Below are 21,708 nucleotides of genomic sequence, written 5' to 3'. Positions count from 1 at the left end.
TCCTCACTTCCCTCAGTGGCAGGTTCCCTGGCCATGAGCATGTCTCTGTCTGGTGTTGGTGGCGGCCTCTCCTGGCCAGCTGTCATTCATTCCCTGTCCCTTCTCTATTAGTGCTCTCTGCTCAGCACTGGGGATTCAGAGATGAAGTGGACGGGGACTTGCCCTTGAGTTGCTTCCAGACGTGTGGGGGACATGATGAGTACACATACAAATTATCACCAGATGAAATGGTCCAACCTTGGGCACATGGATTGCGTACTTTGTAGAGGACAGGAACTGAGTTGCAGGGTATATCTAGGAAGATTCTTGAGCCCTGGGAAGAAAGCTGTGCGTACCCCTAGGAAGGCGGGTATTTGCCAGGGAGGGCAGCAGGTGACATTTCACGTAGAGCCACCACAAAAGCAAAAAGCAGACAGACATTGGAAAGAACTTGGGGATAGGTGCCATAGTCAGGAATGGCTTTGGGCCAGTTAGTGGGAGTTGTAGACAAAGGGCCCTTCCAGTTTTTGGAGGCCAGAAAGTTCCCAGCTGGTCCTTCAGTGGTAGGCCTGAGGTCAGAGAGGAGCCCAGGGCTCCTGACCTCCAGGCTCAGTGGCAGGTGTTGGACCACCAGCCGTTCTGGGATGAAGGCCACCAGAGCTACTTGGGACAGTCGGCTGGCCAGGAGTGAGGCAGACTTCACTGCCTGCCCTGTGGGAATATGCCACTGGAGAAGGGCAGCTGCCTGGCACGTGGCAACCATACCTCTTGGTGTGGAACTCGGGGAACCGCCCCTGGCTGTTTCCGTGAAGCTGCTTATGGCCAACTAGCTGGGATTTGGGTAAAGCATTCCCTGGAGAGAGGCAGGAGAACCCTGGGAACCACAGGGGTTTTGGTGGGCTGGGTGCTTTGCCTTAGCTCTCGGGTGTTCATATTTTCTCTCTTCCAGTTTTCCTTGTCTGGTTTTGGATTTGTTTTCCCTTTCCCTTGCTACGCCAGCTTCCCTCCTTCTCTGTTTCTTTTATCCTTTGAACAGGAACATTTTGGAAAAGACAAGTCGACAGAATTCCAGCTCTTTGCCTCTCCTCATGGGAAGGACTTGCTGTTTACAGATGATACCGATGGGTTTTTAAGAGTTCCTCCTAAGATGGACGCCAAGCTATACGTGGGATACGAATATTTTGCTGCCTTTCAGCATCAGAGGATAGGTGTGTAAAGTCCTGGGAGGAAAGTAGAGCAGGAAAGCCAGAGAGGCTTTCCCAGTGCCTGCAAGCGTCACCTCACCCAAACTTCACTGGCCCATGGAGCCCAAGGGAGCTACCAACTGCACTGGGTTAGTGAGAGGATTTTCTGCTGAGCTGGAGAAAAGGCCTGAACTATGAGATCACAAAAGGTTTTTGAAGATCTTCAGATTACAATCAGCTTGAAGTAATGATGGTTCTTGCTCCTGTGTATTAACCAGGGTCACCCCACCCAGTGGCAGGTCTATATGACAGGGAAAAATAGCACATCCCAAACTGAAGTGGGGACATGTCCTCTGCCACTACCAGGAGTGAAACTAGAATTTCAGAGGGTATTAATCCAACCTTTGCCTTCCTCTAGATCACTATGGTTCATTTCTTTTTTCCTTCTTTCTTTCCTTTTGTTTTCATTTAGTCAACCAATGGTTAATGAGCATCCACAAAAGTCAGTGTGTTAGATGTGGGCATACTGTGGTGATCAGACATTGGGTGAGGGGGAGAGCAATCAGGCTCACCCAAAGGAGAACACATGACTACCAACTGGGGAATGCTACTGTTGGGAGAACCCAGTCCTGTCAGAGCAAACTCTGGAAGGTCCTGACCTTCTGGTGCTCAGAAAATGTTCCCCTCAGGAGGATATCCTCAAGGAGGTGAGGTCAGGAGGGTGGGGAACTGCTCTGCCTTCACTACTCTTTCTGAGTACCGAGCTCCCCATTTCTCCTGGAGGGTGATAGACAGGAATGAGCAGTGATATGGGCATGAGACATATCCACTCTGCTGCTGTCAGTGAGGGCCCCATTGGACAGCCATTCTATAGCCAGTGGCACTAAGCTCCCAGACACATCTTCGGACTTCTTTTGGATGCCTGGCTTTTCTCCACCTGTCCTAGGTGTGGAAGACACCCAGAGGGTGCTGTGGTGTGCAGTGGGCCACCATGAGAGGGTCAAGTGTGATGAGTGGAGTGTCCTAAGCGGTGGTGCCTTACAGTGCACCATAGAGGAGACCACTGAGGACTGCATCGCCACCATCGCAGTAAGGAGGGCCCCACCTCCACAGCTGGGCTTGGACACCCAGACATGTGGCCTCTCTGCCCTCTTCCCATGTCTTCCTGTTGGCCATGAGGCTAAAATGCACCCACCCTCCAAAGCCCCACCCAACTCTACTGAATGTGCTCCTGTAGCTCAGGCTGGCCCGAGACCCAGACTCCTTAGGTCAGCTCTGGAGTCCTGGGAGCTCTGAGTATTGTCCTGCCCAGGAGATGCAGGAAGGGGGGTGACATCCCAGGGGGTGGTCAGGGCCCCTGTGGATTGTGAAAGCAAATCAACCTCAGTCCTTGAGTTGTAAATATAATTTTTTTTCTGGTGATAAAAATATTATATGCTGGAAGTGAAAGGAAAGATAAGATCATTCACAACTTTCTAACTCAGAGATCATTACCACATAATTTCTGAGTTATGAAGTTGTGTCATTAACTTTCCATTTCTCTATGGGCAGATAATATTTTTGTGATTAGAAAAATAAATTTACAATAAAAGACTAAAAAATTGACAAACTCAGGAGATACACATTCTTCTTTAATAAGATCTTTATTTTTTTTTTAAGATTTTATTTATTTATTTGACAGAGAGAGACACAGCGAGAGAGGGAACACAAACAGGGGGAGTGGGAGAGGGAGGAGCAGGCCTCCTGCCGAGCAGGGATCCCGATGTGGGGCTCGATCCCAGGACCCTGGGATCATGACCTGAGCCGAAGACAGATGCTTAACGACTGAGCCACCCAGGCACCCCTAAGATCTTTATTTTGATAAACCTTCCTGGGGCTAACCCATCACTAAGATCTTGCAATTTATACAGTCTCCTAAATGTGTCAGTTTTAAGGATTAGATGAATTTGAGTGCTCAGGACATTGCCTAGCATATAGTATGTAGTCAATAAATGTTATCTATTGTTGTTATTTAAAGTCAGCACAGTAGGTGCACTTTCTTAGGTAACGGAATATTCATTTAAAATGTTTTTAATGGCTGCACAATATTCCACCAATATTTCTGCCTCAATTTATTGAACTGATTTCTCAATGTCTACATTTGAATTATTTCCAAATCCTTTGCTATTGTAGATAATATGGGATTGAAGATTTTTGTTCTATAACCTCAATATTTCTGGGTATATCTTTAATAATAATAATAGCTAATATTTTGGAAGTTACTTACTATGCGCCAAACATGTTTATGAGCTCTTAACTTGCATTAACTCATTTATTTATTTATTTTAAAGATTTTATTTCTTTATTGTCAGAGAGAGCACACAAGCAGGGGGAGCGGCAGGCAGAGGGAGAGGGAGAAGCAGACTCCCCGCTGAGCAAGGAGCCCGAATGTGGGACTTGATCCCAGGCCCCTGGGATCATGACCTGAGCCAAACGCAGATCCTTAACCTATTGAGCCACCCTGGCGTCCTGCATTAACTCATTTAATCCTCACAAAGAGCCTATGAACCCATTTTATGGATGAAAAAGAATGTGTATAGAATAGTTTTTAGGTATGTGTTCTTCAGAATAGTCTGATTCAGGAGGCCATGTGGTATACTGGTTATGAGCAGAAGCTAAGGAATTAAACTGTTTAAGTTTTAGTTTTAGTGAGCATCTGTTGGAGAAATTATTTAACTTCCCTCTGCTTTACTTCACTAATGTATAAAAGGGGAAGAATTATAGTACCTACCTTATTGGATTTTGTGAGGAATACATGAGGTAATCACTGTAAGATGTTTAGAAAGGGCCTGGCACATAGTAAAGGCTTGGTAAGTTTTTGTTTGTATAGTTGCTACTGTTTTAAGATAGATTTCTAGAAGGACAGTTAATGGGTCAAAAGCCAAGAGTGAGTATGTATCTGTTTGTTTTTATCTCAATGATCTTATCTATCACTGTAAGTATACATTTTTTGCTCTGTTGTTGGAAAATTTCATTGATTAAAATAAGTTAATTATTAATGAATTATTTAATTAGAGAAATTGTTTCTTGCAAGTCTTTGTTGTGCCAGGGCTCTGAGTATAGTGCTAATGGGATTATGGGAACAGAATTGAACTCCACCATACAGAAGAAGAAATTCCATAGAAACATAGTAAATACAGGGGCGCCTCGGTGGCTCAGTTGGTTGAATGTCCAGCTCTTGGTTTTGGCTCAGGTTCTGATCTCGGGGTGGTGAAATTGAGCTCCATGTTGATCTCCGCGCTCAGCTTGAGAATGTGCTTGAGATCTCTCCCTCTTCCACACGCGCCCCCTCCCCGCTCCTCCCCATTTGTACTCTCTTTCTCTCAAATAAATAAATAAATAAAATCTTAAAAAAAAAAAGAAACATAGTAAATACAACCCCTGAGTCTGGCCATGTAGATTGTTGAGTGACAGTGGTCACAAAGAAAACGTGGTGAGGGCATGTCCAGTACTCAAGATGGGTCTAATGAGAGGTCAGAGATGCCAGGGAGCAGGATCTGGGTTGGGCACTTATTCCTGGGTCAACATGTCCAGTTTTCTAAACCCTGTGGTGAAATGGCAGAAGTTTTGGGTGATCCATGATTTGATGAATCAAAAGGACATGTGACATAAAGCCAATGAGAGATACCTCTGAGAGTCAGTGAGACAGGAAATGGCCTCACTGTTGTGCTACTGATTTATTTCTTAACTTCAGAAAGGAGAGGCTGATGCCATGACTTTGGATGGAGGCTTCATCTACACAGCGGGCCAGTGCGGTCTGGTGCCTGTCCTGGCGGAGAACTACAGTAAGTGGAAGGGGTGCCTGTCAGTGTTTTATTTTCTCTGGGCCGTGGACATAGAAAGAAGGAGAAATGATCCAGTTCCTTGTCGAGATAATAATTAACTACGGGTAGAGTGTAAGAGGCTAGCAGACAGTATCCTCCTTCTGCAGAGTCAGAGCCAATGAAGATACGGACACAGGAGTTAGCCAGAACGAGATGAAAAGACCTATTACCGGAAGGGTGATATTGGAGGGCATGGTACAGAGCTGGCTTCAAGGCTGGCCAAATTGCCCTGGAGTTAGAGTCACCCACTAGTTCAGGAGAACAGGTCTGTCGGCTTACCCTACGGCTCAGGGTCCGGGAGAATGCATATTGTCATAGAGCTTCATCGAAAAGATCTAAACTGCCCTCTCCCCACTCTCTTCCATGAAGAAAGGAGGGGCTGAGCCACATGTGCCTCACTCAATACTTTTGCTAAATTTACTAGTCCGAAATTAACTCACCCCAGCTGCCCTCGAAGGTTGAGTGGTGAGGCTACAAGGTCATGTTCTTCAGTGGGGATCCTTTCACATAAAAAAATAAAGCTGGGGAAAAGGGGATTTCACCAATATAATTTATTAAGCACCTCATCTGCTAGGCAGTGAGCAAGAAACCATACATTTTCCTTCAAAACAAAACAGCTCTGTGAAGTAAATAATGGTAGCTCTGTTTTACTGATATAAAAACTAAAGCTGGGAGAAGTTAAATGAGGTGTCCAAGGTAGAATGAAGACTGTATCCAGGTTTTTCTGACTCCATGGACTGGTTTTTTTCCCCTCCAACATGGCAAGAATATAATGATTGCCTACCACAGTCCAGAGCTCTGAGGGGAAAAAGATGTCAGGATGACTTGAATCACATAGCCAATGCAAAAGATCTTTGTCAAGATCTTTAGTGGTCTCTGCCCCTCTTCAAAGGGCATCTCATTTTCTTTCTCCGTAACTCCCTGAATGCTGGGGAGATTCTGGGGTGGAACCTAATATTCAAATGGCAAAGTTCAGGGAGAGAGGAGTTAAATGGGCCTGCAGAATCTTGGCTTGTTGATAACCAGTGACAAACTTCTTAGCTGGTGTTTCTTATTTTATTCCTCACTCTTGAGATTGAGAAGCTCATGACTTTGGATTGAGTAATATGAGAGTTTAATGCCATGTATCCCGATTGTTTTTCTTTTTAGTGCCTAAGGATGGGTCTACGTGTGTAAATACACCTGTGGTAGGTGAGTCAGAATCAGTAACACTGGGGCTCAAAGGTAAAGGCCATCATTGGGGAGAGGGTGAGGAGAGTCTTCAAAATGAAGCAAAGTTACTAGAGTTATAAACAAAACAAAACAAAAAACAAAAAACAAGAAGGAGGATGAGCTATCACCACTACAGCTTATTGTTAAAGAGCAAATCTGTCATGAAGCTGTGGTGATAATTACTGTTTGTGGGGTTCTTTACTGGCAACAAAGGACTCCTGCTTGCACTATTCCCGTTTACTCTCCTCAGCAATCCTCTAGGATGTGGGCATCATTATCCCGTGTTGTGTAGATGGGGAAAGTGAGGCCCAGGGCCACACAGCCAGGGAGTGGCTGTACCTGGGCTTGAGAAGAGGTGGTGTGACCGGAAACCCCTTGCCCTTCCTGATGCACCACCTTACTCCTTGTCATATGCTGCCTGCCCTTCTCTGCGCCAGGAGGCAGGAGCCCACTTCTGACACTTCTGGGCCAAGTGGAGGCTTCACTATAGGAGGAGAGTCATAGATGCTCTAATGAAGAGGAGGGGGGAAATGAACTCGACCTTTTAGCTTTCAGCCAGCTGATTTTAATAACGGAGGAGTCGATCTTGTCTTTAGAATAGACCAGGTGACAAGTTCTCCCATCTGTATCTACATAGGCAGGGAGGGTCTGTATCTGTTCCTGAAGTACCTAATCTTGGAACACAGAGCAGTGTTTCTCAATCTAGTGTAGTGCCTGGACCGGCTGCATCAGCATCACCTGAGAACTTGTGAGAAATGCAAATTCTTGGGCTCCACCCAATCCACTGAGTCAGAAACTCCAAGGGTGGGGCCACTGCTCTGTGTTTTAACAAGCCCTCCAGCTGATTCTGATGCACATCGGGGTTTGAAAACAACTGTGGGGGAGGATTCTGAGATGAAAACAGGTGCTCACTTGGGTTTGGAGTTTCTTATGGGACAGGTAAACTGGGGGAAGTGGGTGGGTGGGTTTGGACCACCACAGCACCAGCAGCAGCTCTGGTCCCCGCTGAGCGCAGGGCCACAGAGGCCCTGCAGGCCCATGCCCCACCAAGGCCTCTAGAGTGCAAAGCTGCTCCCCTGCAGCAGCTCCCCTCCATGTGCAACAGGACCCAAGCCCTAGGATATGCTGTCCCCGCCCCCTCTGCTTTTATGGCTAACAGTCTTCAGTGAGCTGCGTCTTCATCCCCAACCCGAACGGCTGGCATTTTGTCAGCCATGCAGTCTCTTGAGTATGGAATACGTGAAGTCAGAAAGAACTCCGCTTCAAGAATGGTTGACATTTCCAGGAACTGCAGTATATGCAAATGCAGGTCAACAAAGATGCTTAGAAGACAGTTCAGGGTGGCTGGCTGTGATGCAGAAGGTTAGATTTGAGTAGAGACAGAGAGGGATCAACTCCAAAGACAAAGACACACACACAACACACACACACACACACACCCGATGGCAATAATTAATGCCATTTGTGCAGAATTAGTTACACCTCCAGAAAGGTACTGCAACAGTATTTGGCTGCCAGAACGGTGTAATAGGGCACAGTCTGGTAAGCAAGGGCTTGCCCTGGCCTCAGGAGAATCTGCCTCACTGAGAGGGGGGCTCTGGTACTGCTTGTGCCACCAGCTGCATGGCCGGAAACCCAGCATTGTAACCTCCCCGTCCTATCCTAATGTACCATGTGCCCATATTAGCACATCTGATCCCCCCGAAAGCCCCCTGGATGGGTATCAGTGTCGCCATTTTACTGAGGAATAACTGGCAAGGCAAGTCTTCTACCTGCCATGTTGACTTCCAATTTTTCCAGGCTTGAATATACACACCCGAACCATGACGGCAAGCAAGGGAGTGTAGAGGGGAGGGGGGGTTCGGAGTAGTGGTGGAGGACCACATTCCCTTCTAGTTCTGAAGATTTAGGATTCTAATCTTCTTATAAATTCTGCTTTACTGTTTAGGCCTCAGTCAATAAGTACAATGCAGTTACAGAGTATTGGGATAGGAATATATCAAATATCAGTGGTGTTCCCGTTAGAATCAAGAACACGAGAAGAAGGCCCACTCTCACCAAAGACACTTGGTATTACTTTGGAAGTGAATGCAGGATGATTTAAAAGATTAGAAAAATATTTTTCATATTGGAGAGAAAAGAGATTAAATTGTCACTATTAGAAAATGATGTTATCATAAATCTAGAAAATCAGAGACTTTAAAAAAGAAGTTATTAAAGCTCTTTCTTTTGGATTTCAACAAAAGTATTTCTTTTTTTTTTTAAAGATTTTATTTATTTTTTAGAGAGCGAGCGAGAGAGAAACAGCATGAGAGGGGAGAGGGTCAGAGGGAGAAGCAGGCTCCCCGCTGAGCCGGGAGCCCGATGTGGGACTCGATCCCAGGACCCTGGGATCATGACCTGAGCTGAAGGCAGACGCTTAACCATCTGAGCCACCCAGGTGCCCTCAACAAAAGTATTTCAACAGGCACACACTTATATGTACAAGATTTATATAGGTGATTTGTAATATGGCAAAGTGGGTCACACTGTAAATGCCCACTAGTGGGGGGATTACAAAATATGGTACTTCCATACAGTGGAACATAACTTAGGTTCAACCAATAAACAGAATGAGATAGCTATATCTACTTCTGCTGAATCAAAAAGGTGCTCACAATATATCACGGAGGGAGAATAAAGCATCTCGCAGTAAAGAATGTATAGCAGGAATCCATTGAAAAAGTATGAAGTATGTGTGTAAATATTTCTGGATGTCTGTATGTAGAAATGTCTGGAGAGCAGTAGTGGCAGACTGTTTGGCCCCATACCTAATAATGATAGTTATTGGTAGGGTCTTCTGCTAGAGTAAGGGGAGGTGTTCAAGGCATTCCCCTTCCCCTGGGAGAGGGGCAGGCAGGGGCTAACTGTAGCAGCTCTAGAATACATTTTCAGAGGGTCCTGGAGCTACTGAAATTGCATTTTGTTATCTCTGTTGCCAGGTCATTATGTCGTGGCAGTGGTTAAGAAATCAGATCCCTACGTCACTTGGGGCTCTCTGCAAGGCAGGAGGTCCTGCCACCCCGCAGTTGGTACTTCTGCAGGCTGGATCATCCCCATGGGTTTGATATACAACAAAACCGGGTCCTGTAAATTTGGTAAGTGTATTCTGTGATGCGGTGCAGCAGCCCCTTCCTTGAGCCTGTACCTGCGTAGGACAGGAATTCAGTTCAATGACAAGGAATGTCAAGGGATGGCATAAATTGATAGTGGGGTCAAGGGCTGGGCAGACATTACAGGTGAGCTTCACCTGTCCTTGAGCAGGTGCTTCCCTTTCTCCTCACCTCCTTACTTCTGAGGGGAGTGGCTTGGCCCAATGGGTAGATATCAGGGAAATACCCTATTCTTTATGTTTTACAACTGGCTCAGGGAACAAGCCTGGGGTTGCAGAGTAAGAGTGGTGTGTGTGTGTGTGTGTTGTTTTCCCATATAAACCAGATTAGCTGCTTTGTAAAAATTGAAAACCATATACCAGTAAGTCCTTGGGTGCTTTTTCGCTTGCATCCTTATCTCCCTTAGAGTCTCAGATCTATCATTTTAGCAGTAGTCTTGCCAATACCTAAAAGGCTCCCGGTGCCCTGCTTTTCCCAGCCATCTGACAAATCCCACCTCTGCATGAACCCCATTACCTGCTCCCTTCACTCGCTTAGCAGCTAAGGAAGCTTCATGTCCTTAGCAGCTAAACATGGCTGGAGAAGTCACAGGGTAGATCAGTTCGTTCCACTGGAAATGGTCCAGAAGCTGGCCCCGGTGGGCCTCGGGCAGGCACACCCTCACTGTGTTGCTCCTCCACACCCCTGTACTTCGCAGTAATTATCCTAATGTCCTCGCTGTCCACACGTTTCCAGCCAACACCCATCTACCACCCGTTCTCAGCACATGACTCATCTCAGCTGCAACGGACAACTGAAAGGGTCAGAAAGGTTCCCCCTCACCATCCCACTGCCAAAGCTGTGGGCCTCCTCATGGCTGTATCCGCTCAGCTTCCCTCCACCTGTACTTTGGGTGTGGGCCTACAGAAAAGGGGCCTCCCCTCCCTAGAGCCTCATACCCTTGGTTACTACTTCTCATTCTAGTATAGCCAACAATTTCTTTCAACGTCAGTGTTTTCCATCTTTAAAAGTCCTCCCTCTCCCAGCAGTCTCCTCCAGCTTCTGACTTGTTTCTCTTCCCCCTTGCTGCCAGACTCCTTAACAGCATGGTCTGAGCCACTCATCTCCCACTCACTCCTCCACTCCCTGTCCTCTGGCTTCTCTGCATCATTCCATAGGAAGGACTCTGGTCAAGGCTACGGTGACCTCCATGTTGCTCAGTTGGAAGGTCATGCTCCAGGCCATTCCTCTGTTACTTCTCTTTCTTCAGATCACCTTAAAACACTATCTTCTGGCTTTTGTGAAAACACTGGCTTGGTTTTTCTCCCACCCTTACAAAGCCCCCTCTCCCAATCTGGTTAATAAATGTTTCAATTGCTTAAAGCAACTTTCTTCCCCCACCCTAACTCAATCTGCAGGCACTCACATCCATGCCTCGTTTACCATCTAAGCAAATAATACTATACATACAAAACTAGGCACTTGCCGTTTGCAACGATGTGGATGGAACTGGAGCGTGTTATGCTGAGCGAAATAAGTCAATCAGAGAAAGACATGTATCCTATGACCTCACTGATATGAGGAATTCTTAATCTCAGGAAACAAACGGAGGGTTGCTGGAGTGGTGGGGGGTGGGAGGGTGATAGACATTGGGGAGGGTATGTGCTATGGTGAGTGCTGCGAATTGTGCAATACTGTTGAATCACAGATCTGTACCTCTGAAACAAATAATACAATATATGTTAAAAAAAAAAAAAAGATAGCAGGAGGGGAAGAATGAAGGGGGGGAAAGCGGAGGGGGAGACGAACCATGAGAGACGATGACTCCGAAAAACAAACTGAGGGTTCTAGAGGGGAGGGGGGTGGGAGGATGGGTTAGCCAGGTGATGGGTATTAAAGAGGGCACGTTCTGCATGGAGCACTGGGTGTTATACACAATGAATCATGGAACACTACATCAAAAACTAATGATGTAATGTATGGTGATTAACATAACAATAAAAAATTTTAAAAAAAAACTAGGCACATAGCCAGCACTAGATAAATGTTTGCTGCTATCACTATTATTGTTATATCTATATGCTGATAACTATTACATCTTTATCCCTAGCACAGATCTCTTTTTGACCTCCACACCTGTGTATATTGAACTGCCTATCTGACGTTATCTAATTGGATATTTCAAAAGCACATTAAGCTCAAAACAAAATGTATCATCTCTGCTGAGTCTGCTCCAGAGCTGCCTAGCTCAGTGGAGGACCCTACATCCATCCACTTGCCCCAGCGGGAAACCAAGCTGTCATTCTCCACGTACCCATCCATCACCAGTGATGTCCCCCTCTACTGTCTCCCACCCCTTGTGTTACTCTAGTCCAAGCTGTCCTTATCTCCCCTGGACTACTGCACCCCTGCACCCCACATCTGCCCTGGATTCCATTCATCCCACTGGCAGACCAATCTTTGCAAAGTGCAGATCTGGCTATATCCGGCCCACTACCCCTGGTCCAGCATTGCTGTAGGCCTTCAGAAGCTCCTGATTTCTCTAAGGATAAAGAACAAAATTTATACAAAGGTGTAAAAGCGGGTCTGGACCTTGCCTCCTCTCCACTCACTCTTGTACTGGATGGTCTAGACCAATGGCCTCTTATTGAACTTTCCATGCTATTTGCCCTCACTCCCCACCCCTGCCCTGGGCCTTTTCAGATGCTGCTCCGTGTCTGGAAAGCTCTTGTCCTTTCACCCTTTACTTAAGTAATTGCTATTCATTCTTCATCTCTCGACTTGAGGCCTCTCCCTGATTCCCAGGTCTTTACCAGGTTCCTTTATGTACAACCATGTAGAACCATATTCTTCTTTCCCATTGCAAGCCGGGTAGGAGGTGGGGGGTATGAATTCACTAGTGTGGCTACTTGAGTTATGACTGTTGCTCATGGACTTGGGTTCCAGGAGCACAGGGCCTATGTGATGTCCTCACCGCAGTGCCCTGGGGCCCAGCACAGGGCTTGGCAGCTGAGCCTCTCAGCCCCTTCCTGCATTTGGAGTCAAGATGGAATACCTTATAAGGGAGGGCAAGGGCAGCAGAGGTCAGGGAAAATGTGGGAGAGGTTCGACCGGGTGGGGCTTTCAGTTTTGTTCTCTCTCTTAGAATTGCATCTGTGTCTATCCTTCCACACCTCCCACCCTGTGCCATTTCTGTTCCACAGACCCTTGTCCCAACTTCAGCCAGTCCCCCTTCACTTTGCTCTAGTTGCAACTTTTTTTTTTTTATTCTGTAAGGTTCTTCTTTGTAATAATATGGTACCAAACACCCAAATGTGTCTCTACACCATTCAAGCAACTCTAGGGACAAAATCGGAGGCTTTCTGGCCAACACAGGCAAGAAGAGCTGACCTCCTGTGTTTTCCTGCACAGATGAATTCTTCAGTCAAAGCTGTGCCCCTGGGTCTGACCCAGATTCCAGTCTCTGCGCTCTGTGCAGTGGTGGCAGCAGCCCAGCCCACACCTGTGCCCCCAACCACCACGAGAGATACTATGGCTTCAGCGGGGCATTCAGGCGAGTAGTGTCTGTGCACCACCTTTCTCTTGGGCACCAACCCAGCGAACCTCTTGTCCTTTCATCTTTTCCATCACCCCAGGATCTGGCTGCTACAGTTAGGAGGAGCCAGAATTAGAAAACAGAACGGCAAATTCCCACTGGCTCTAAGGACTCAAGCCCAGCTCCTTTCTGGAGCGCTTTTCTGCAGACCCAGCTGACTTAGGGCACCTGAGGAGAGGCAAGAATGAGGGGTGCAGGATCACAACCCTGGGTCTACTTTTGTTCTTTTCTTCTGTGTGATTGTGGACAAGTCACGGAATCTTTCAGAGCGCCAGTTTAAAATCAGAGGACGGGTACTGGACATGTGCTTCTTACACCTGGCTGATGAGTACATTTTAAAAATAGATATTCCTGGGCTGCTCCAGCCCTTCAAGAAACCTTTATTGAGCACCTACTATGTGGCAGGCACTGGTCTAGGTAGAGGGGTTATAGCAGCAATAAGAAACAGGTAGCTCCCCTGTCGCCTGTGTCTTATCTCAGGGGGAGAGTAGGACAATAAACATATAAATAAGGGTCAATCACTTCCTGACTGTGCTGAGTGCGGCAAAGGAACAAGGAGGGTGCTGTGGTAGTGACCTGGGTAGACCAAACGAGAGTCAAGAATTTTTAAATAAAATTATACAAGGGGAATTTTGTCTTCCTAGATATAAAAATCACATTTAATACTATATAATACTGTAAGACTATGATCAGTACAGCCTGGTTTGTGTCGAAGAATGACAAATCAGTGGAAGAGAATAGACTTCAAAGACTTATACATGGACACATTATATTTGGCGTATAACAAAGATAACATTTCAAACTGGGGAAAGATGAACTTGAAAGATCAAATAAATGAGTGTGGCGAACTGGCCCCTGGATCTGGTGGGAGCAGATTCAATAGTGAGTCAGTCCCATAAGCTGATTGGCAGGGGTCGGTGAGGGTGGGGTGAAGGGGTGCTGATCACAGGTGCAGTGATTCCTTTTAGGTGTTTGGATGAGTTGGGGAGGGAGGCCCATTGCTAAGGGCAGTGTGGGATCGAGACAGGGATTATTGCTTTTCAAAAAAGGAAAGAAGTATGAATGCTGATGAAAAGAGCCCAGTGAATGGAGAAAGACTCCAATTGCATAAGGGAGAGAGGATAACTATCAGAAGGTGCCTGAGGGGATGGGATGCAGGACACCTGGGGAGGACACTGTTGTAGAGAGGGAGACCTTCACTCCTTTGTGCCTGGAGGGCAGGAAAAGAGCCCTGGAGACTTAGGCTGACAGCTTTGGCAGAGGGAGGCTGGTAGAAAGCTCATGTCACGATAGCTGTATTTTCTCTGGGAAGCAGGAGCACATGGTAGAGTGAGTGTTGGGGAGAGGGTATGTGGAGAGACAGACGCATGCAGGAATTTGAAAAACATTTTAGTCACTGCTCTGTGGAATGGGGAGGTGGCTATCTCAAACAGTGGTTCTCACCACTAGAGCACAGATTCTCCTAGGGGGCTTGTTAAAACACAGATTGCTGTACCCCACCCCCAGAAGTTTCTGATCTAGTAGGTCTGGGGTAGGGCCCCAAGAATGTGCATTTCTGACAGGTTCACAGCTGGTGCCGATGCTGCTGATCCCAGCCCACACGTAGAGAAACACAGATCTAGAGTAGAGTGAGGAAAGCAGGAATGCCCAGGAGAAATGAATGATCAGGAGCTTCTCTGCTCTGCCTCCCTGCTGAGATACAGACACCTGAGGCAGACCATCATGCTTATTCAGGACTGGGATTATATGAAGGGCAGGAAGAGGAAAGAAATGGGGCAAAGGGAGCTTAGGAAAATTGAATAGGAGTAATTAGTCCTAGCTAAGTATAGAGGGACCTGAAGTTAGGAGAGAGAGAAAACTGGAGAGGTGCTCCTGATAACCAATCACTAATGTCAATTGCCAACTGATTGGATGTCATAGTACTGATTGTTAATGTGTTTGACATTTCTCATAAAGAATGGACCTTAAACACAGAGGAACAGTTTTCTGGGAATTAAGTGTGAACACATATCTAGTGATGCACATTCACTACTGAGCATTAAGGCTGACTAGGCGTATGGATGTGAAAAGGCTCCTTCAAAATCATGTCTTCCATGTTGATTTTAATCTCTGGTGTGAGTTTTGATCTGACCAGAAAGTCATTCTTGAATATTCCTATTAATAGGAGAACACAAACATCTCCTCTGGAGAAAATGATCCGTATTTAAAATAAGGAACCAAACAGTGGTTATCTACAATGGAAACAAAATAAGCAGGTTTCTTCTTCTTTTTTTAAAAAATTTTATTTATTTATTTGAGAGAGGGAATGAGATAGAGAGCATGAGAGGGGGGAAGGTCAGAGAGAGAGGCAGACTCCCTGCTGAGCAGGGAGCCCGATGTGGGACTCAATCCCGGGACTCCAGGATCATGACCTGAGCCGAAGGCAGTCGCTTAACCAACTGAGCCACCCAGGCACCCAGCAGGTTTCTTCTTATTATTACATTTCCCCTCGAAGTCTCTGGGACAGCCCGAGTGTTACAGTTGTGTGTGTGGATGTGGTAAGCATTAGGTGTGCCCACTGGCCTCAGGTGGAGGGGGTGTGAGCCTCTCAGTGGTTCCCTCTGGGTGTCTCTCCCTCCCACTCCCATTGGAGCTCCTCACTGATCTGACGCTTGCTGTGCAGGTGTCTGGTTGAAAAGGGAGACGTGGCCTTTGTGAAGGAGATCACCGTCTTCCAGAACACTGACGGTATGTGCCTGTGCTGTCATTTCCTCCCTTGGAAAAAGTCTGGGTCTCTCCCAGGAAGTCACTCCCCAATCGGGCAACTAGGGAAGTTTATTAAAGCATGGCTGGCTCTCTTCATTTATAGGCGTTCCTTATATATTCTGGATACAAGTTTTTGTCAACTATATGATTGACAATACCTTGTTTCTCTCTGAAAGGCTTACCTTTTCACTTTCTTAATGATGTCTTTCGATGAACAGGTATTTTAATGTTTAATGTAGTTCAACTTATCAATCTTCTTTCTGGCTAGTGCTTTTTTAGGCCTGTTTAAGAAACTTTTGCCTTTAACAGGACTGAAAAGGCACTAACCAAAGAGGCTATGAATTTATAACTATGCATTTTTCTCTTTCTTCTATTTTTAAAGTTTAATTATTTCATTTTTCTGTGTCTCTGTGATTCTCCCAGACATTGGTGGTTGGTCACATCCCCCCGGGGAGGGCACCTTGACCAAAGCTGTCAGCTGTGGCTGACCAACCTTCCTCCTCCCCAGGAAAGAGCCCTGAAGCATGGGCTAAGGATCTGAAGCTGGGTGACTTTGAGCTGCTGTGCCTTGATGGTACCAGGAAGCCTGTGACTGAAGCTTGGAGGTGCAACCTGGCCATAGTCCCAAATCATGCTGTGGTCTCAAGGAAAGATAAGGCAGCTTTTGTTAGCAGAATGCTCTTCAATCAACAGGTATGGGCACACAGGAGGTCCTTCTACACGGTCCCCCCAGCTGAGTACTCAGGTCACCTCCAGAACTGACACCCAGCCCAGTCTCACACCCTTTCTCCCTGGGCAGATTCTCACAGCCCTGCCTCTGAGGAAAGCAGAAAGCTAGCTGGTAACTATGTTCAATTTGTGCTCTGGGGGTGTCTAGGATATCAACATGGACTGAAAAAGCTTCGGACACATGAGTATCTGAAGGGTCTCCCTAAGACTCACTTACCTCTCTGGGCAGACTCCTGGTATCTCCTGGACTTGTTTAGTTCCTCCATGAGAGTTATCTCTTTCTTCTTCTGTCACAGAAATAAGGGATTTGGCTCAGTGCCCTTCACACTAGAGTGAGGAATTATATGTGGGAAAAGCAGACTAGAGGCTACTCTACCTGACTTAGGGTGGGTCCCAATGCATTACTGAACCTGGGCAGGCTGAGCTCTGCTTTAGGCTTCATGAAAGTTCAAAAGCCAACATTCAGACAACTTATGACCTCTACAGGCAGCCAACAAGGGCTATGAAGTAGCAGGATGCCTAAATCTTAAGGAAAACCCAAAGCCTTAGCTGCCTATCACACTCATATGCCCCATTCCTGGAAGAGCCCCATATGAGTAATCCATGTCTTAGCATATGCTGCCCACATGTTTAGTTAGAGGACTACAACCCAGGGAGAACTGGCAAAACCAGAGACTCTTGGTCAGGGACTCCTGAAGGCATGTCTCCCAAAAGGCAAGCTGCCCCCTTGGCTGTAGGGGGCTGAACAAAGAAAGAGGAGGGGAAGGAAGAGATGGAAATGGTCAGGTGCCTGGGGCACATGTAGAGAATAGAAGAGGCAAGGCAGCAAGGGCTTTGGGCAGCAGAAGACAGGTAGTATGACCCAGGAAGTTGAAAATATCCAGCAGTGACTGGCAGAATTGTGATACAGTGGCTACAAAACTTGAAGCTTTTTTTATTTAGCAATTACTTTACATACACCATCTCCATTTACAAATGAGTAAACTGAGGCTCACTGACACAGTAAAGAAGTTTCCTAAAGTCACACGACAAGGAAAAGTGAGGGCCACGATTTGAACCCAGATGCCGTGTTTTTTTGCCATTAATGGTGCCTCTGAAACTGTTGGCTGTGTCCCAGGTCTCCCGGGGGCTGGAGCTGAGCAGTGCAGTAGACTTAGATCTTCTGAAGCAGAACACACAACCTCGTGCTCTCTGGTGCTGCTGCTCACTCTCTGTCTGTCTGTCTGTGTGTCTGTCTGTGTGTCTGACCCAGGAGCTCTTTGGAAGAGATGGGTTTGAATACAGGATGTTCCAGATGTTTCAATCCTCAACTAAGGACCTGCTCTTCAGCGATGACACGGCATGTTTGGCTAACCTTCAGGATAAAACAATTTATCGAAAATACTTAGGACCAGAGTATCTTACGGCCATTGCTAACATGGGACAATGCTTACACTCTGGTGAGTAGAATAAAACACCGAGGAACAATACCATGGGGGTCAAGGTAAACATATTTGTATTAAGGACCATTGTGTGCCAAGCCATGGGCCAGTACTGATGGGAGCACAAAGATGGAGAAGGCTTGCTTCTGGCCCTGCAGGAGGATGCAGACCTACCAGTGAGGTAACTCAATTAGATGGCAGTATAAGAAACTACCTGAAAAATGACCAAATCATTTGAAGGAGAAAGAGAGTGCAATTGAGATCATTTGGAAACTAAACTTGTTTACTTGTGCATTTCCATTTTTTTTTTCCTAACAAAATGAAAAGGTATACATGTGTGAGCACTTCAGTGTAGAGAGAGGGTTGGGAAATGACCTATATATATCACTCATAGAGGATCAATTTTCAAAGATTTTAAGTAAAATGTATAAATAATATTAACAGAAACAGAATGAAGTTAGCACTGTATGTGCCCTTTCTAGTTTTATATATACGTATTAGAACGGCATAGTGTATATGTGTGTGTGTGTGTGTTTTAGAATGGTATAGTTGCCTCAAAAAGGATTAAGCTGGAGAAATAAAATTAGAGCTGGGATAATCAAATTGCTGGGAGTGTGCCTGAGTTTTTGTTGAATTATATTGTGTGTTGGAGATGATGAGAGCAGGAGGAAAGGAAAATGTAGGTATTTAAGGATAGCACTGACATCAATTAGGAGATACAGACACAGACACAGAGAGAGAGAGAATTTAAAAAAATTATTATTGGGGTGCCTGGGTGACTCAGTCATTAAGCATCTGCCTTCGGCTCAGGTCATGATCTCACGATCCTGGGATCGAGCCCCGCATCGGGCTCCCTGCTCTGTGGGAAGCCTGCTTCTCCCTCTCCCGCTCCCCCTGCTTGCGTTCCTGCTCTCACTGTATCTCTCTCTCTGTCAAATAAATAAATAAAATCTTTTTAAAAAATTATTATTACCTAGCATTTGCTCTTAGAAAACAGGAACAGAATTGTGTTTAGTAAGCACAGGAAGTACCTAAAAGTCTTTCTCTTATGTTTTGCTTCACAGAACTTCAAGATGCCTGTACATTTCATGTACATTAAAAACCGATCAAAGTGGTTAACCACAGATGCTCAGTGCCTGCAAATATGGTGGGGACACATCCTCACTTGTCTGCATGTGGGCCTCTGTTAACCTCAGTTGTTTTATATAATTATGTGCTGTAACTGATACAAAAATTAAAATGAATAAAAATTATTGTGTCTTCTCAGAAAACTTCATTATATGTTCTCAGATTTTTTGAGGGGAGAAAACTATGTCTTTATACTAGATTTATGCTTCTAAATTTAATATCTATTAGATTGTACTTTCTTAAAGAACTGCACAAGACTAGCTCATCTTCCCACCCTATTCTTTATTTTACTGAAGAGGTGAGTCACTTACATAGAATTTAAGCAATAAATCTGTGTGAAGGGAGCCTGAGTGGTGATTACAAGTGTGCAAAAAAAATAAAAGCATCAGTGTGCGCAGTATCAAGGACTTACATAATAAAAACAAAGGATGAGGAATGAGTTTGTGTATTTAAAAATATATTTGAACATTTAAAATTCATAATGTCAAGTGGAATAAAAATCCTGACTCAGATTAATTGGGAGACATTAAAATTGCTGCAAAAATCGAACCCTACTACCCTTTTACAGTCAACTTCCCGAAAGTCTGACTCAATTAAGTCAGTTTCTTAGTCAAAAGTCAGAGATTCTGCCATATCTAGTATTACCATAATTGCAGTTTATGGTAATGACTCAATAAATATTGAATGGGACCCTAAGTTATATATTGTTAAATGTTAGTTTTATGAGTGTGAACTTCTGTTTCTTTCTGTGAAAGAGTAACCAGTACAGGACTTGCCCTCTTTCCATAAACAACTAAAAAACTGGACAAAGTATATGAAACAACCATTGGACAATAGCAGCACAGGACTCCGGTCCCTCAGAGAAGGGAAAGAAAAGAGGTAAGCAGGATGGTGACCCTACTTTTTGCCTGGAGGAAGTTTCCAGATGATGACCCAGGGAGGGGGAACCCAAGAAAGCCTGTCACACTGAGTTGAGGAAACAGAGGTAAGAGCTTGGAGAAGCAAGATGACTGGAGTTTGTATACAGAAGACATCTGTAGAAGAGTCCTCCTTGAGTGTTTGGTGAAATACTAATCTGCATGAGTGTAGAATGAAATTGAAATCCATCAGACTAGACAAAGAATAACTGTGAGAGACCTATAAGCTGAACAATTCCCAGCACCCACACAGAGCTAGGAATCATTTGTGTTCCTACTATAACCAGAGTGAAGAGACCTAATTGAATATCTAAGGATTTTACTGAAGGTCAGGCCTTGGATGGGAGGATAAATAAAGTACCTGTAGACGAAGGGCTGCTCTATTACTGCACTGAGAGTGAAACTAGCCTTGGTAGGATCCAGCTGATCTGTAAGTAACTTAACTTCCTTCTAAAACAAGCCTCAATACACATAAAGAAAGACAACAAAATCTAAATATTCGGAAACATAGCTTACGTAATATCTAGCATCAAATGCAAAAATTACCAGATATGCAAAGAAGCATAAAATGTAACTCAGAGTCAGAAGAAAAATCAACCAATAAAAACACACCTAGAGGGGCACCTGGGTGGCTCAGTCGGTTAAGTGTCAGACTCATGATTCTGGCTCAGGTCATGATCTCAGGGTTGTAAGATGGAGCCCTGTGTTGGGCTTCATGCTCAGTGCAGAGACTGCTTAAGATTCCACTTGAGATTCCCTTTGCCCCTTCCCCCCACTCTCTCTCAAATAAATAAATACTTAAAAAAAAAAAAGCCCCACACACCTAAAAACCAAAGAGATGATAGTATTTAGACAATGGACTTGATTTAAAAAATTTTTTTTCTTCAAGTTTTATTTAAATTCTAGTTAGTTAACATACAGTGCAATATTGGTTTCAGGAGTAGGATTCAGTGATTCACCACTTACATATAATACCCAGTGCTCATCACAAGTGCCCTCCTTAATACTCATCACCCATCTAGCCTATCCCACACCCACCTCCCTCCATCAACCCTCAGTTTGTTCTCTATGGTTAAGAGTCTCTTATGGTTTGTTTCCCTCTCTCTCTTCCCCCCCCTTCCCATATGTTCATCTGTTTTGTTTCTTAAATTCCACATATGACTGAAATCATATGGTATTTTTCTCCAACTGACTTATTTCACTTAGGTAATACACTCCAGGTCCATCCACGTGTTGCAAATGGCAAGATTTCATTCTTTTTGATGGCCAAGTAATATTCCACTGTATATATGTACCACATCTTCTTTATCCATTCATCAGTTGATGGACATTCTGCCTCTTTCAATATTTTGGTTATTGTTGATAATGCTATATACATTGGGGTGCATGTACCCCTTCAAATCTGTATTTTTGTATCTTTTGGATGAATACCTAGTAGTGCAATTGCTGGATCGAAGGGTAATTCTATTTTTAACTTTTTGAGGAAACTCCATACTGTTTTCCACAGTGACTGTACCAGTTGTCTTCCCACCAACAGTGCAAGAAGATTCCCCTTTCTCTGCAACATCGCCAATACCTGTTGTTTCTTGTGTTGTTATTTTAGCCATTCTGACAGGTGTGTCTTATCATGGTTTTGATTTGTATTTCCTGATGATGAGTGATGTTGAGCATCTTTTCATGTGTTTGTTAGCCATCTGGATGTCTTCTTTGGAAAAATGTGTATTCATGTCTTCTGTCCATTTCTTAACTGGATTATTAATTTTTGGGGGTGTTGAGTTTGAGAAGGTCTTGGATACTAACCCTT

The 21,708-nt window shown here is 45.0% G+C and overlaps 2 protein-coding genes across 2 annotated transcripts in view; both read left to right on the top strand.

Annotated features, from left to right (window-relative positions):
• Positions 1 to 14,229, top strand: part of LOC123862935 (inhibitor of carbonic anhydrase-like) — a 41,916-nt gene extending 27,687 nt beyond the window's left edge. The window contains exons 8-13 of the mRNA XM_064587506.1: positions 1,016 to 1,187; positions 2,110 to 2,252; positions 4,897 to 4,987; positions 6,176 to 6,217; positions 9,220 to 9,375; positions 12,781 to 14,229. Coding sequence (XP_064443576.1) covers positions 1,016 to 1,187; positions 2,110 to 2,252; positions 4,897 to 4,987; positions 6,176 to 6,217; positions 9,220 to 9,375; positions 12,781 to 13,040 — 864 coding nt within the window. The 3' untranslated portion in view covers positions 13,041 to 14,229. The remainder of the gene's footprint in view (positions 1 to 1,015; positions 1,188 to 2,109; positions 2,253 to 4,896; positions 4,988 to 6,175; positions 6,218 to 9,219; positions 9,376 to 12,780) is intronic.
• Positions 14,213 to 19,135, top strand: LOC135364033 (inhibitor of carbonic anhydrase-like). The gene is made up of 5 exons (XM_064587512.1): positions 14,213 to 15,219; positions 15,427 to 15,691; positions 16,218 to 16,402; positions 17,691 to 17,877; positions 18,924 to 19,135. Exons 3-5 carry the CDS (start codon positions 16,385 to 16,387, stop codon positions 18,956 to 18,958), a joined length of 240 nt encoding a protein of 79 aa, XP_064443582.1. The 5' UTR covers positions 14,213 to 15,219; positions 15,427 to 15,691; positions 16,218 to 16,384; the 3' UTR covers positions 18,959 to 19,135.
• Positions 19,136 to 21,708: the final 2,573 nt, after the last annotated feature.

This window comes from Mirounga angustirostris, unplaced genomic scaffold (genome assembly GCF_029215605.1).
Source record: "Mirounga angustirostris isolate CCGP_5_RB_7025 unplaced genomic scaffold, mMirAng1.0.hap1 SCAF_1, whole genome shotgun sequence".
Taxonomy (NCBI): Eukaryota; Metazoa; Chordata; class Mammalia; order Carnivora; family Phocidae; genus Mirounga; species Mirounga angustirostris.
This window is presented reverse-complemented; position numbering and strand designations above follow the sequence as displayed.

Bases quoted from the DNA above. Each gene is read 5' to 3' on its own strand.
- LOC135364033 (XM_064587512.1), top strand. The intron at 17,878-18,923 runs GTGAGTAGAATA...TTTGCTTCACAG, and splicing joins GGGACAATGCTTACACTCTG to AACTTCAAGATGCCTGTACA.